The 17,025-nt window shown below is 36.9% G+C and overlaps 1 protein-coding gene across 7 annotated transcripts in view; it reads left to right on the top strand.

The window, feature by feature from the left end:
• The window catches only part of PLCB1 (phospholipase C beta 1), a 669,546-nt gene that overhangs the window by 578,769 nt on the left and 73,752 nt on the right, over nt 1-17,025 (top strand). For 5 of the 7 annotated variants that reach the window (XM_036880079.2, XM_057502745.1, XM_057502747.1 and 2 more), the window contains 4 exons: nt 1,380-1,456; nt 1,559-1,648; nt 2,116-2,173; nt 2,745-2,831. In XM_036880079.2, coding sequence (XP_036735974.1) covers nt 1,380-1,456; nt 1,559-1,648; nt 2,116-2,173; nt 2,745-2,831 — 312 coding nt within the window. Of the gene's footprint in view, nt 1-1,379; nt 1,457-1,558; nt 1,649-2,115; nt 2,174-2,744; nt 2,832-13,505; nt 13,624-17,025 lie in introns of all 7 variants that reach the window. The other 2 variants (XM_036880080.2, XM_057502746.1) reach the window with 1 other exon arrangement.

Below are 17,025 nucleotides of genomic sequence, written 5' to 3'. Positions count from 1 at the left end.
TTGCTTCAAGGATACCCATCTTTGAAATCTATCTTTGTGTCCTTGGGTGGCTAACTTCCAAAGCATATCAGAAATCCTCTTCTGTGCTAACTTTGAATTTAGCTTATCTGAGCATCTCCATCTCTGGAAAGAGCGGTGGGGCCTTTCACAGGAAGTCCACACTATTTATTTGGTACTCCAGTAAGAAGAGTGGAGCCCAGCTGTGACTGTGGCCTGAGCAATAGCAGAAGGTTCCATAGGTTCTTCATGTGGAATAAAGAAAGAGAAGGAATTGGAGGGCAAAATGACCCTCGGAGAAGTGATAAGCATTTATTGAATACCTACTGAATGCTAGGAATTGTTCAGAGGACCAAGGAAAACACAGTTTCTGCCCTCTTGAAGCTTGGTTTAATAAGAAAATAGATGCAAGACAATAAAATACAGTCAACATTTAAACAACTTAGGTTTGCACTGCCTGGGTCCAATTATACATGGGCTTTTTCCAATAAATATATTGCAAAAATTCTTTGGAGATATTTGACAATTCAAAAAAAGCATTTCCTTTTCTCTAGCTTACTTTAGTATAAGAATACAGTATATAATACATAGAACATACAAGATACATGTTAATCAACTGTTTATGTTATCAGTAAGACTTCCTGTCAACAGTAGGCTATTAGTAGTTAAATTTTGGGGGAGTCAAAAGTTCTATGCAGGTGTTCAGCCGAAAGGGGTACTGGGGCTCCTAGCCCCTGTGTTGTTCAAGGGTCAGCTGTAATTGCCTTCATGGCCATGCACTAAAAATTCAATGTTAGCACAGAAGAAGATTTCTGATATGCTTTGGAAGTTATCCACCCAAGGACACAAAGATAGATTTACAAGATGGGTATCCTTGAAGCAATTAAATATAACTCAATTGGTTATAACTTTCACATCATACTCATTTTATTTTAAGCTTACAATACCTCCAAGAGATAAAGGCATTAATAATCTCATTTACAGCCAAGAAAATGTAAGTTTAGAAAATGTAGGCCCTTAACCAAGATCATACTTTTAATAAGTCATAGAGTAGGGATTGAAACCTAGGTCCATACCATTGGTTTGGGTTTTGAGGGATTTTTTTTTTTTCATCTCTGCACTGCACCAAGCTGTCATGCCCAGCATAATAATCTAAGGAATCCTGTTTAATTAAAAAGAGATGAGAAGAATTTCACATTAAAACCTAGATAATGTAATGGTTTTAAATTTTGTCCTCATTGCCTATGTTAGATGTCTGGTGATTTTCACTATTGTTAAGCATCAGTCACGGATTTCCTAACCACAGATACTGTTTGAGGAAGCCTGGAGAGACGGGGCTTTGTGATAATGTAAAACAGCAAACTGGCATTTTGTCTCCCCAGCTTATTCAAAAATTGACGGATGTTGCTGAAGAATGTCAGAACAATCAGTTAAAGAAGCTCAAAGAGATCTGTGAGAAGTAAGCCTCCATTCTCATTACAATAGACTTTGCATCTAAACGTATTAAACAAATTGCCATTTGATTTACCTTTTTCTCCTTTTACTTCCATTTTGACTTCAGAGAGAAGAAGGAACTAAAGAAGAAGATGGATAAAAAGAGGCAGGAGAAAATAACAGAAGCTAAATCCAAAGACAAAAGCCAGATGGAAGAGTAAGGAGAAAGAATTGCTTCTCCATGACCTTTTACCTGGGGATTATTTTATTCCATATCAGAATAACAGGTTCTTAAACCATACAAAGACCCATCTGTGACTTTTCTTCTCTAATTAACCTTATAAAATATCTCTTCTGTAAGATTTCTAACAGGGAACTCAAAGAGCAGTTCAATAAAGGTTTGAGACGCACCCAGGGCCTTTTAAATCAAGACTGATTAAAGAGCTTTCTTTGGGAAAAGGCTAAATCCTCACTTCCAATACTGTCAGGCAGACTTCCTGGCATTTAGTGAAAACAGAGCCTGCCCTTGGGTGGAACCTGACCTTTGTCCAGAGCTGGTCAATTGTACCTTCTTTGCAGCAGTAATAAGAATGTTGAGAGTTCTGTACACTTTCATCTGGAAGTCTGAGGTTCCCGTGTTTGTCCATGCCCAGTGAGCTCATATAATGATCTCTTTGCTTTTAGGGAAAAGACAGAGATGATCCGGTCCTACATCCAGGAGGTGGTGCAGTACATCAAGAGGGTATGTCGGTTCATCTTTCTTTGCTTTGCAAACGGTGTGTGAACACTTGACAAGCATAGAGTGAGCCTGTGGAGGGAAATGCCATGCCTTGTTGTATCTGTTTATCACCAGCACTCAGAAGAGCTCAGTCACAGAGCAGGCATCTGGAATCAATGTTTCTGCAAGTTTAATGACAAACCTGTATATAAAATAGCTCATCTAAGATAGACATTAAAGATTGTTTCCAAAGTCAGGAGCCTTGAAAAAATATCAATGGGAAATTCCCCAGAAGAACCTTTAGGTGTCATCAGTGGTGGAGAAGAGAGCAACCTCCAAAGGCACTTTTCTTTTTAATTGGTATTATGGAAATTTTATTACAGTATAATCCCCTCATTACCCCCACCCCCACCCCGTGGACCCATCACCCAGCGCCAGCACTAACCAACAGTCCCCTGTACTTACAAGGGCAGTTCCTGACGAGGATATGAAATGATAAAATGTATGCTCTAGATCTTAAAAGCTTTCAGTTTTTTTCTGAAAATACTCACTTGAATGCTTGATGAAAATGACTTTCTTTGTAATTTTCTTATAGTTAGAAGAGGCCCAAAGTAAACGACAAGAAAAACTCGTAGAGAAACACAAAGAGATACGTCAGCAGATCCTGGACGAAAAGCCCAAGGTAAACCGAACCAAATATCAATACACAGTAATTTCATTTTATTTCCATTCAATTAAAATAAGACTTCGTTGGTGCACGCACACCTCACACACAGTCTCAGATTAGTTCTTCCATGCAAAACTCATGTATTTCTCAACAATGGCAAAAATTTCTACAGCAATATTTTGTAAGCATTTATCATCAATGGGTGGTGAGCTTTAAAACCTGCAAATACATGGAACCCAGATGAATATATTTAGTTTCAGTTGCTCTTGGTTGTGGTTCAGGCATAGGTGTTTTTAAAACATCCCCCCTACTCCAAGCCAGGACAGAGAGAATTAGAGAAATTAGCCAAGACCCTTCAGCTGTCTCTCAGGTAATACTGTGATGGCAGACTCTGTCCAGCAGAGGACGCCCTGTACCAAAATCGCCCTGGTTTTTATCCAAAAAATGTTCTCATTAACACCGAAAAAAAGAAACTATTTTTCATACGATAGTATTTTATTGTGCCTTCACTTTAAATTTACCTTATGCTTATTGTTTGATCAAAATCAATTGATCATAAACAGTAACTTGAAATGAACTGGTCTTTACAAGTCAGATAATTGTCAGGTTAGAAAACAGCATCTTGTTTTTAAATCATTCCATACATTTTGACTCATCACCAAGTATTTTCCTGTTTGTGAAAAATATGCTTTTCAGTTTTCCTGTCCGTCTAGCTAAAGTTTAATATATCTACACTAAAAGGGTACTCCTATTTCATTCAAGTACTTTTTCAACCTGCCAGACTCAAAAGTATTAATTTTGTTACATTATATAGTCCTTTCATCAGTTTACTTCTTACATATTTTTATGGCTAATTCTAAATATATTTTTATGGTTATTTCTGTTCTTTCATATTTATTGGACAGTACATTTATTTAATATTTTTGACTCATAAAGTTTTTAGGCTGGATAATATAGATTCTCAAGCAGCAATGAAAATCCAAGAATTAATAATTACTTAGATATGATGCTATTTTTTATGTTTTTCATATAAATATACAAGTTAAATACTTCTAACCATCTTCTCTGGTTGATTATGCATTAGTAAAGTGGAATAAATTTTAACATAATTCCAGAAATTGCCGTACTTTCCATTTAGGATCTTTTAAAAATACTCAAATGTTTGGAGCAAAAAATCCAGGTTTGACTGAAATTTAAAGAAACACTTTAGCAATAATCAGTCCCAACTGATATATTCTAATGCATACATTTTTCAACCTATACTATCTGAATTCAAATTTGTCATTACTTTTTACAGTGACAATATATACTTAGTTTATACTAAGTGTAAAATCTTGATATCTCAGTTTTTATATTTCTAAAAACTCTGTCTAGAGAAATATTGTTATTCCTACAGAGTTTTATTTTGCTTTGTTTTGTCACAAAATGTCAACTACTTTACTCATAGATAAAATGCAATCTCAAATGTGTTTAAATTACATAACTCAAAGTATAAATACAAAGATTTTATGTTATTCTTCTAGGCCATCATGATTAACACCTACTGTTGAAGCACCTTTAAACTTTTTCCATTGGATATAACCAAACATTAGAAGAACTAATAATTACTGGACAATTTATAGTCAGGGTGCATTCAACAGCAACTTTAAAGAATGTGCAATTAAAACTGGCTTAAATAAAAATGAAATTTAGTAAGTCTCATTATGGTAAGAGGTATTATCACAGTTCAGGGAGTGGTTAATTTAGTAGCTCAACAGTCTCATCAAGATTCTAGGTATTTTCAGAATTTCCACTGTGCTATATGAGTTTGTCATCTTTAATTCTTAGGTGATAAACCCACAGTCACAAGATGACTGCCATAGCTCCATGCCTCACACCTTTTAAAGCCATGTCTTTAACAGCGGAATGTCTTCATCTTGTAACCCTTTATAGGATTGAGGAAAACCTTCCTAAATCTCCCCAACAGGCTTCACTTCATTGGATAGAATTACATCATATGCCCATTCCTAAACAAATCATGGACTTGCTAGGGTGATTTTCATGACTGGCTTAGAGTAATTAAGCCCATTCAAAAGGGAGGAGGGAGTTTGGATTCTCCTTAATTCCATGGTCACCAGGTACCTGAACAAAACTGATGTTTTTTATCAAAAAAGTAGGTAAGAGATAGCAACTGGGTAGGTAATGAACAGTATGGACTACTACCAAATTTATAACAATTTTCCATTGTACCTGAACAAAACTGATGTTTCTTATCAAAAAAGTAAATAAGAGATAGCAATTGGGTAGGTAATGAACAGTATGTACCACCACCAAATTTTTTTTTTTTTGAGAGGGCATGTCTCATATTTATTGATCAAATGGTTGTTAACAACAATAAAATTCTGTATAGGGGACTCAATGCACAATCATTAATCAACCCCAAGCCCAATTCTCAACAGTCTCCAATCTTCTGAAGCTTAACGAACTAGTTTTTACATGGGTACCACCACCAAAGTTATAATAATTTTCCATTTCTTCTTTGGCCCCTTGAAAGAACTCTGAAGTGTTTCTGAATTTTTAGTAGTTCTGTTGCCTTCATTTTTTACTGCAAATAGGTACCATTTTGATTTCTCTTTGCTTGTCATCCATGGTGTTGCTCTTGTGATCATCTTGTGTCTGGATTTCCAGGTTGCCCTTGAAGATTATTAGTTCCATGTCAAACTAAACCATTTATTGAGAGGTGTTCCTCATGGCTTAAAAAGTTTGTGCTTTGGAACCATGACTTTAATAATACAATAAGGAATCATGGCTGTCGATATTGTGGAACACTGTGGCTAATAAAGGGAAATGGCCATGAAAAGAAGGAGCAATAATAAACACTGGAGTGAAATAATAAGATCAAGTATAGGTCATATGGGGAAAGACCAAGCAGAGGGCAACAAATATAAACAAATGAAAGACCAGGCCAGCATAGCAGTCATCCATGCTCCTGTAATTATTAGATGTGGACCAGAAATAGAATAGCACTGGCTTTGAAATAATCCCTCTTCACATCCAGTACTGGAATGACCTTTGAAGCTTGACATAGATATGGGGAAATTAACAAACACAGAAACGAAATAGAGGAGCATCTCAGGGAAATGAAACTGACCAATAACAGTTATAAAAGAGGTTAACTGAGTCAGTTCCATTCAGTCAGAAATATGAGAAGGCAATGACTTTATGACATCTAGAAATTTATGAACTATTCTATCACTGAATATTGGACAAGGAAATTGAGTTGACACTATGATAATATTGAAGATAGTTGCGGTCTTATGAAGAGGAGTGCATACTGAACTTTGGCAGAGGTTACTGAGGGGAATAGTTATTCAAGTACTTTACAGGTGGGATAAGCAGTTTTTTAACTAGAAACCAATAATGGCTAAGCTTTTCCTTTCAGCCAAAAATATATACTACAATGCATCCTATTTCTTCCCATTTGTGAGCTTCTTTTACTATTTTGTCCAATATAATCACTTACTTCTTCATCCACTTATCTAATGTAATAATGTGTTATGTTGCTAACCTCTCCCTAAAGAGGGAGGAAGTTCTTTTTAATTGTTTTCTCTTAGTGTTGCTATTTTCAGCTGTTGTGAACCCAAACGCAGTCTGTATAATTTTCCAAGCCATTGGTAACCAAACAACTCCTTTAAAAGTGAACAGGCAAGTTTACAATTTTCTTTCAAAAAGAAATTTGAAACTCCAATTGCTAAAAGACAAAACAATTCTCCAGGAGTAAGGAGTTCGGTCTAGATTTAGAACAAGGAACATAACAAAGATTAATTCAAAGTATAACTTCCCAACCTTTTACTTAATTATGTGCTTATGATCTGGAAAGATCAACTCAAGTTTCCAACATTGTTACTATCATAGGTAATAGAACAGTCATAGGAGAATATGCAACAATCAAAACCAGGTTAAAAATCCATTTCATTTATACATGTGGACCAAGAACTTCCATCCCATTGGTCCATATTTGGGAACAAATTTGGATAGCCAGATTGTGGAAGTTTTATTTTAGAATTTCCTACTTTGTGATATGTATCAGGCCTTTTTCATGTGTCCATTTTTCCCATTAAGAAAAGAGATTCAATGATTCTATTCCTTTTGCATGTACTTTTTGAGGACATTGGGGAAAATGTAAGTAGGTGATCAACAGAGGCAACTTAAACAACAGATAAATATTTTGACCCTCAATTTGGCATAAAATTACATGGTGCATCCCTGCAGATAAATCCCTCTGAAATTAATTAAGCTTGAACAAAAGTAGACAATCTTAAGAGAGAATGTTCAACTCCTTTTCAGTAGAATTTTAAATTCTGGAGAAATGTTCAGGTGCATGTTTCCTAGCATTGAAATATTTGATTCAGCCTCTGAGTGTATATGTTTTTTCAGCTTTGTTCAAGGTATATCTCATTATGAAATCTATAGCTGCAGAGTGCTAAGATAGATGCAGTAAACCCTAGCCAATCTTTCAACTCAGTAACATAATTGGTTACCTTGGGATTTCCATACCTGGGTTTGCCAGAGCCAATAGGAAAAGGTTTATGTGTATTAAAGCATTAGAAATAACTCCCAAACCCAACTGCCAGTGGAGAGATATCACATCTTTTGTGATCATGGCCAACTCTGAATTGAGTTATTATAAAAAGGACTTTCAGCCTTTTTGCCTGAACATTTCAAAGAGATTTATTTTAACATGTTGAAACATTGTTAATCAGGAGTTACTCTGAATCTGCTGTGAATATTCCAATGTATATTGATCCCACTTATCCCACTTTGCAGCTACTGGCTGTCATTACAAGAAGAGTCATCTTTTGAGGGACTTTTAATGAACTGCTCTGTAACCTCATAAAAACAGTCGATAAATGTATAATTTACTTTTTTCTGACACTTAATTTGTCTTTGATGCTTCTTAGAACACAGATTTTTTTGTTTTAATATAGTTAATTGGCATGAGAGAATTCCAGGAAGCTTTAGGGCATTTCAATTTATAGCCAAAGAACATTTCATCATGTAGCTATTGGCAATTTTTGTCCTCCATCAGGGGACAAAATACAGACTGATTTTCCTCATTTCCCCTGACATTTTTGGAACAGGGTGAGTCATCTCTCTGGGTGAAGTTAGTCTTGACAGATCTACCACTGGGCCCTGAGACAGAACCCTAAATGTGGTTATTCCTGCATTCCCAGTGTTCAGGGAGGAAGAGACTAACTTGGGGATTTATAGTAAAAGCTGCTTTCTTGCATGGTACATTTGTGCCTGCTGTAATCTTTTGCCACTTGATGGGGAAATGTGGGTTCTCCCTGCCACTGGACCATCTCATAGAAGCCAGACTTCAGAGCACAAACTGACTGCCTATTAACCATGGTTTGCTCATTGTCAAGCCTTGGTTGACCCACCTACTGGTGTTTGTTTTAGTTTTTTCTTTGGAAGAAATTTCCTTTTCATTTTTATTAATTCCCATTTTATTGCCTCTTAATTACCATCAATTACCTTTTTAAAAAAATGTATAGTTCTTCATTATTTTGTTGAATGTAAAACATACACATTTACTCTCCTCTTGGACAATACTAGAATATTAGAACAGTTTGACTCCATTTGTCTCTTCTTGATTTATTTTTGAAATTTATTTTAATTCTACAGATTTCTAAACCCACAAGACATTACTATTCTGTGTAACATAGTCAGTATTCATTCAGATTTAGCTACGTATTCACAAGCTTCTTTGCTGAATATTCTTTCTGATGTCTCAGACTTCCCATTTGGAATCACTATCTTCTACATCCTTTAGAAGTTACTTTTATACAGTCTCCTGGTGGTAAACCCTTTGGGGTTTTGGTTTTGGTTATTTTTTTTTCTGAAAATGTCTTTATTTTACCTTCATTCTGGAATGATATTTTCACTAGGTATAGAATTTAAGGTTGGCAGTTATTTTCTTTTAGTGCATTAAAGATAAAATTCAGCTGTCCTCTGGCTTCTCTTGTTATTGGGAAATGAACTGTTAGTCTTATGTAATTCTTTTGGTGATAATTTGTGCTTTTCCTCTTTTAGTTACATTTTGTATTACTTTCTTAGGTTTTATGAAGTTTTCCTCTAATGTGCCTAAATATGTGTTTGAGGTGGCTGGATGGAACTTTCATCAGTGCTATAAAAACTCAGCTTTTATGTTAGCAAAAATGGCTTCCATCCCATTTTCTGAAAATTTCCTTTCATCACATTATTTACATATAAAATAGAATGGACCTTATTCCATCTTCTCTGTCTCTTAACTCTTTCTGTCTCTCTGTGCTATCCTGGGGGGTAATTTTTTTCTGACTCTTTTTCTGATTCACTAATTCTTTATTTACACTGCTATGCTACTCACCCACGAGTTTTTAATTTTACTTAATTCTAGAAGTTCTACTTGGTTTATTTTACAAATGTATGATTTGTTTGCCTGGCTTAACATAGGGAAGGTTTCCTGTGAGATCCTCCTTCTGAGTAAGCTATAGGCTCTGAGTTTTGGCCTCACCCTACATGGCAGTCAAGAGATGAATTAAAAATCTCCAACATTAACAGAAGCTCCTCAGCACAAAAGCAGCTTGCCTGCTTATCACCTGTCTAGGCTTGATGCCCCTGCTGTTCAGTCCTGGTCATTCTTTAAATTTTGTGGTTCCCAGGTTCTTAAAAGAAGGTAGTTTTAAAATCAAATCCAGCATTTTTAGTTGTTTGATTAGTTTAGGAAAGATGGTCCAATAACCTAACCAGCCATTACCAGAAATAGAAAAATCACCACATAGCGGTTCTAAAACGTTTGAATTAGCTAACACCTGTAGCAGTCTGGGCTCAAGTAGAGAAACAGAACCAGTAGGAAATGTATTGCAGGAAATTGGCTCTTGCCAATGTGGAGGCTGACTATGCAGTCTCCACAAGACTGACTCTCCATCTAATGCTGGACCCCGGAGGGCAGGAAGCCTGGAGGGGAAGATCACAAGCAGGCTTGTGACTAGAATAACATGCAGAAGCTGAGACTCTTTGTCACAGAGCTGAACACACACACACATTCTTTCCCAGGAGTCAGAACTAAAGGAAGACCTAAGAGAAGGGACAGTAATTAAAACCCCAGCTGCTGCTTTACCCCAACAAGACAAGTCAACAGATCAGCAACAATGCATATGAGTTATGAATACATGTGGTTCGCCCATCAGCCCTCCAACTCCTGAGAGAGTCTCCCTTGTAACCCACTCTAACTGGAAAAATACAGAAAGGGAACTCTGGTAAGTGTAATTCAGCCTCACCAAGTTGGCACATTATAAAACCATCACACTGTTATATAAAGATTGGAAATATTCTTATTTTTAAAAAGTATTATTCCTCTTTAAAAGTTATATTGTATGATTAAGGGAAGACAACTTGTAAACAAATCTCAAGAGCTGAGAAGAGGCTGCATGGCATTCCCCAGACTGCTTCATGGATTTCTGTTCTCTATTGGCCCCTGTAAGGCAGCTGAGGTTGAGATTTAGACAAAATTGGAACTGAGATTCACATGAAAGCCATTAATCCCTCCTCCTTTTCTCTACCCCTTTCACTCTCTTTCCTCTCCCTTTGTCCTCATTTTCCTTTCCTAACAATGAGAAAATGTGGGAGTATGGGGATGGATGTATTGGATGGAGGAGAGGGGATCCAAAGAGAATATTCACCTGCTAACACAGAGTATGTGTTGATGAGGTTCAGAGTCCTCCCAGAAGGCACTTAGTCTAACATCAGGAATAGAATAAGGTGGACCACCATCCCACTGACTTTCATCCTCCTGCCAACCATAAACAGAAAAATTCCCACAGCCATGGATGACCCACAAAGCCTTTGAGTTTACTTCTACTCTGTGTGCCTGCTTTATGCATGACTGATAGGAATTTGCCAGTACTAATAACATATTTTATTCCCACTGCATCTCTAGTTTGTTTTAAAGCCCTGCTTTAGTGTAACTAGAATAATGAAAATAGTCTAACACACATACCCTAAACACTTATTAAAGCAAAGAATGTAAAAATTTAATTGATCTCAGGAAACCACTACCTAGTTTTACTATGGCCTTCAATATTTTAAGGGGAACAATGGCCACATGAGACTGAGAGAAATATTTATCTGTAGAATATCCAAAGAGGAAATGTGCTAGTGCTTTGAGATATTTGATGAAGTGGTATATGGAGAGTAGAGAAAGGTTATTGCAAAAGAGGAAATGGTGACCACTGGGCTGAAAGAAATGCCAAAGGAAGTTTCAGTTCAAAATAGGAAAGCAGTTTCTAGGAACAAGAGTCACATTCTCTATTTTACATGTTTTATGCCTAAGGCTAAATTAGTGTAGTAAATCTACCACGCAGAGTCCTTATAATCTGCTGTCAACAAAGAGCAATTGACACAGTCTTCTGCATTTGTTATAATCACTTGCTGAGGATAATCTTTGACAAGGAGGTCTTTGAATTTATAGCTGAAACCAAGACTCAAATAATATTTTCATATTTGAAAGAGTTCTGTATTTCAAAGTTTTATCATTAGAAGTGCTTTTAACTTTTGCTAATGTTTGTGTAGAATAGTAAACAGTTCATGATGTTTCTGATAGTTTAGGTGATTTTCCACTATGTGCCCCATGTGACCATGATATACACACAATACCCATTCACACACACTCACAAATAACTTCATACAATTGGGGAGAAGCTCAGCATGGTTAGCCAGTTGGGCATCAAAATTTATTTTTGCCCTAGCTATGCTCGCAAGTGGATAATCATGTCTAAGATAGTAGCCAGCAGCATATACAAGTTTTTGGTGTTAGAATTATCATGTATATAAATGTTGAATCACTGTGTTGTACACCTGAAACAAGTTTTTGGTGACACGAAGAATAGAAAATATGCTGTCTTCTAGGTGTGGTTGAAAAGGATTTCTTTCCTTTTCCTTTGAACTATTTAATTTTTTTTAAAGTAGCTTTGAGGTTTTGGAAAGTACATAATGAACTATTGCAATTATTAGATTTACTATTGGGTCTTTGTTTTACGTGAAATCAAAAATACTCTAAGACTTGCAAAATATTATAAAACAAGATGCCTTTTCTTTTTTTAAGTTGATTTCATTTTATTATTGTTTTTTTTAAATTCTCCACTGGCATTGTACCCCCTGGCTGCCTGACCTAAGGCAGACCACTCACACCACCCTCTCCCCAGCCTTGGCACGCCACTGCCTAAGTATAGAATTGTACATTATATACTATCACCAGCAACACAAGAGAGTTCTAGTTGCTCCACAACCTCACCAACATTTGGTGCTGTCAGTCACTCTCATTTTAGCAATTCGGGTTGATATGACAAGATGTATCTTATTGTGGTTTTAATTTGCATTTCCTTGATGACTAATGATGTAGAGCACCTTTTTATGTGGTATTGGCCATTTAAATATCTTCTTATATATCTTGAAAGCATCCAAGTCTGTCGGTCACTTAAAAACAACTTTGAAATTATTAAGATGCCAACTACAGCACAATCACCCTAGCCAAAGCCACCACCATCTCCCACCTGGATTTCTAAATAGCCTCCTCTCTGGGCTTCCTGCTTCCATGTGTGCCCACTCACAATCTGTTCCCAGCATGGTAGTCAGAGTTATCCTCTTAGAACATAAATCAGATCACTTCTCTGTTCAAGACACTCCCATGGCTCCTATCTCTCTCAGAATAAATCTGTAATATCTGACATGATCTGACCCCACTTTGCTACATCCTCTTTATTTCCCAGTGGACCTACTCTCTGCTTAGGCCATCCTGGGCTCCCTGCTGGGCCCCCACAAGCCAGGCCAATCCCACTTTGGGCTGTTCCATGGACTATTCCTCAGCACAGAATGCTCATCTCTGGAGTGTCTACTTGGGCAACTCCCTACTGTCTTCCAAGTCTTTGCTCAAGTCTGACTTCTCAAAGAGGCCTTCCATGACCACTTCACTTAAATTTGCAACCCACCACCACTACTCTTCCATCCCTAGTGTCTCCTCTCCGTTCACTTTTTCATAGTATTTATCACCTTCTCTCATTGGTCATTTGTTTCTTTCTTAAATGTGTTTTCAGTGTTGGTCCCTCCCCATTAGAATGTAAGCTCCATGAGAGCAGGGGCTTTGACTACTTTGTGCATTGATGCTCTTGAGTCTAGGCACCTAAGAAAAGTGCCTAGCACATAGTTGGTGCTCAATACATATTTTTTGAATGAATGACTTATGTAGAGAGCTAACAAATTAACTTTGTGTATTGAAAACAAGTTTTCTTTCTTTGAGAGAGTGAAGTATAGCCAGTAAGCCCAGATTCGTTGGGCTGCCTTGTTCAACTGCTGTCAATAATTCAGTACAATCTTTTCTCAGGTTTCTTGACAGTAGTGGGATTTTGTGGAGAATATTTCAAAAGCAATAGTTGGATCCTATTTAAAGTTTAATCCCAACAAAAGGTAGGGAAGAACCGAGGAGAATTCAGTTACCAATTCTATTTTCATTTGTGTTAGGAAGTATTAGAGTAGATAAAGGAGTTGGAGGTCTTAAATCTCCATTCTAAAAGGTACTCCAAGAAAGTTCCCAGCCAAATAATTGAAACAACAGAGGACCAGAAATCAACTTCAATGCCACAAAAATGACAGCCTCCCTTTTTTTCCACACAGGGGGAAGGTTCCTCCTCTTTCTTGTCGGAAACTTGCCATGAGGATCCCTCTGTTTCCCCCAACTTTACTCCCCCCAACCCTCAAGCTCTCAAGTGGTGACCACCGTCCTTCCGGCCAGGTAGGACTGGATGGGAGGGGTCGCTTTTGAGAGAAGGGTGGCATGTGGCCGTTCAGTTTACAGGCATCACAGACTTGCTCCTTTGTCTTTTGGTCTCCCTGTCTCTACATTCCCATCTTTATCCTGCTACAGTTCCCAGCCACCATGATGGCCTCCTCTCATGACCTACCTTCCTCTGGTATTTTTTTCTTCACAGTTCTCTTCCTTCCCAATATAAATTCCATTCTTCCATATTGTCTTCTTCCCCTTTCTTCTTTTCATTTCTCTGTTTACAAAATTGGCTTCCTTTTTGACCTTGGTCTTTCTCTTTCACAGTTACACTACCATTTCCACTTTTGAAACATTAAAAAAATTCCTACTTCTGACAACCCTGCTTCCTATGGTCTTATTATTTTAAAATCTAATTGGATTAAATTAACTCTCAGAGAGTCTTCTTTTCCTTCTCCACCCAATTTACCACACCCCTCCTTCTAAAAATGTCACTATAGTCCCACATGGTATTTTGAGTTGAGGAGGTACATCAGCATTTCTTGATTCTCTAGAATCATGCACTCTTGAAAATACCTCAGTAATAGGGATGCTTATGCTGGGGTTATGTTTGGGGCAAAATGAAGCTTGAAAATTAGAGGACTTAAACTTGCTAGAGGAGATGCATCATGAAATCTAGTGAATTCTTTTGTTAACAAGAAAACTGGCCTACGCCATTCCAATGGGTGTGCATTTCAGGGAGGAAAAAAGGCGTATTGTGATATAAAGAGATCAATTTTCTATTCTGAGGTACTGAAGGCTTCTGGTGTCTTTGTCTTCATGCACTTGTTGATCTGTGAAGCAGTACAGTTTAGAAACATGTCAAAGAATCAGTGGAAACAACTCTACTGAGAAAAAGGTGTTTTTTCTCTTCCTCTGCATCAGTTACCACCTACAGTGATGCTCTGGTTAAGTGCTTTTCAAACATTAGTAGTATGTGAGTTATCTGAAGATCCTATGCAGATTCTGATTCAGGAGGTCTGGGCTGGACCTGGAATCTGCATTTCGAGCCAGCTGCTGCCACATGCCCATGGGCCCCATTTGACCAACAGGGATGTAGTACATTCTACTGCTGACCATGACCTAGAAAGAGAGAGGCAGAGAATGACATTTAAGAGCAAAACCACGGCCTGGCTGTGAATTCTATCCATGTCCTCCCAATGGTGACAGTCTTGTTCCTCCAGTGACCTTGTAATAAAGTGGACATCTCAAGGTGGGGTGGAGGATGGCTGCATAATATTGATTTCTCCAGAAAGCCATCAGGCAGACCTTGAAAAATGTCTTCTTCATTTGGCTGTAAATGTTTATGCTATCTTTTAAATCACCAATTATAAGCATCATTCATTGGCTTTTGTTGTTGTTGTATTTGTTCTTACTGTCCTTTTTTGAGAGTTACTGTGAAACATTTACTGTCATAGGTAGAATACTGAATTCTCTCAAAGGAGGTAAATGACAGTGGAACTTAGGACACATGACTCAGGTTTTGTTTTTCAAAACAGTTGCAATAGAGAAGTAAATGTTACATTTTTGTTGCTGTGCTCTACTAGGCTTGTGATGGCTTGTTCACAACTTGTATTCCCTTCAGACTGTCAACTGAGCTTCCTGCTTAGTAGATATATTTATTTTCAAAAGAGATAGATATTCCCACAATGCCTGGACATTAAAAGAACCTTAAATCAAAGAGTTAGTTTGGTCCCTTTAGCTTCCCACATATAAAAGGCAACATAAAAATAAACCAATTTCACACTTCCCTTGGAAAAATAGGTCTCATTGCTAAAATAGAAAAAAAATTACATGATTTTGTATTGGAAAAAGAACAAAAAGTCCTTCTTTTATGGCAGTATATGGAAAGTAAAATTTGTACTGAGTTTGATATTTCCACAAACGTTTCTTGTTCATCTTAAACATCATTGATAGACTATAGTAGAAAAGAAAATGCATGAATAAAAAGGATGAAGAAGATGTGGTATATACATACTGGAATATTATTCAGCCATACAAAAAAAAGAGAGATATTGCCATTTGCAGTATGTTCAGTGAATAAGCCAGGTGGAGAAAGACAAATACCATATGATTTTGCTTGTTTGTGGAATTCAAAAACAAAGCAAAACAGAATGATCAAAACAATACTAGACACATAGACACTGAGAAGGGACCAGTGGTCACCAAGGGGGAGGGGCTAGCATGGATGGGTGGAGAGGGTGAAGGGGATAAAAGGACACAAAAGTTCTCAATAATTATGTTGGTCACAGGGATGGTAGTACAGCATGGAGAATATAGTCAGTGAAACTGTAACATCTTTTATGTTGAAAACAGTAACCACACTAGAGGGGGTGAGAATTTAATAATATGTGTAACTGTTAAACCACTTTGTTGTATATTTGAAACCAATGTAAGATTGTCTATCAATGATTCTTTGATCAAAAAAAAGTGATAGCACATAAACAATCACACATTTGCCAGAAAAGAATTTTTTTTTTGGATGGATCCCAGGAATACTCATCACATAAATACTTGAAATTGCACATTTTTAAATTTATGAATGCAAACCTTCGTTGATGAAAACTATGTTCCTTGTTATCAGGTAGACATCAGTGGGAGATCCTGGGCAGTTTAGTCATACTTTCATCTACAGTAACTCCTATTTTTTAATGAAAACAAATCATTGTAGAGAAAAATTAAAAAGAAACAAAAACAGATGTTAGTTCATTTTCTGTATTATGAACCTTTATATGAAAAGCAATAGAATGACCAATTTCTAAAAATACTAATCATAGAACATTGGGAAATTATAAATATATACAAATATTTATGAAATGTCTGCTTTATTTTATGCTATGCCAGGTTCAATACGGAGCATGAAAGAGCAAAAAAACACAATTCCTATGTGCTCTGCATTAATAAAGAGCATTCGAGGCCATAGAAGGGCATCAAAATTTTTTTCCTGACACTTAAATAATACAAATAACTAGAATTTATTGAGCATTTACTGCATTGTCAAGCACCTTCAAAGTACATCACATGTATTATCTTATTCTCACCATTGTGCAACTGAAGAAACTTAAGGTTCAAAAAGTTTAATGAACTTTGCTAAGGTCATACAAGAAGTGCCAAACCTTGGAGACCACGTGTATTGTGCTCTTCAGCTTTCTTAGTAAATATCTGAAATCACGGTTTTATGATACAGGTGTCAGGGGTGTGATAGCTCTTTCTCAGCTTTCATGGACAGTAAGCAATAAGGTTACACTATCTGTGCTTCAGTATACTCATCTGTGAAATGAGGAGACAATCAGCCTCTCTGTTGCAGGAAGCAGATTTCTCTGAGTGGCTAGAGGGGAGAGACACCGGTTATGTACACTAAATGCTGTTTCATTT

This window comes from Manis pentadactyla, chromosome 5 (genome assembly GCF_030020395.1).
Source record: "Manis pentadactyla isolate mManPen7 chromosome 5, mManPen7.hap1, whole genome shotgun sequence".
In the NCBI taxonomy this organism is placed as follows: Eukaryota; Metazoa; Chordata; class Mammalia; order Pholidota; family Manidae; genus Manis; species Manis pentadactyla.
Note: the sequence above shows the minus strand (reverse complement) of the source record. Positions and strands in the feature narration are given on the sequence as shown.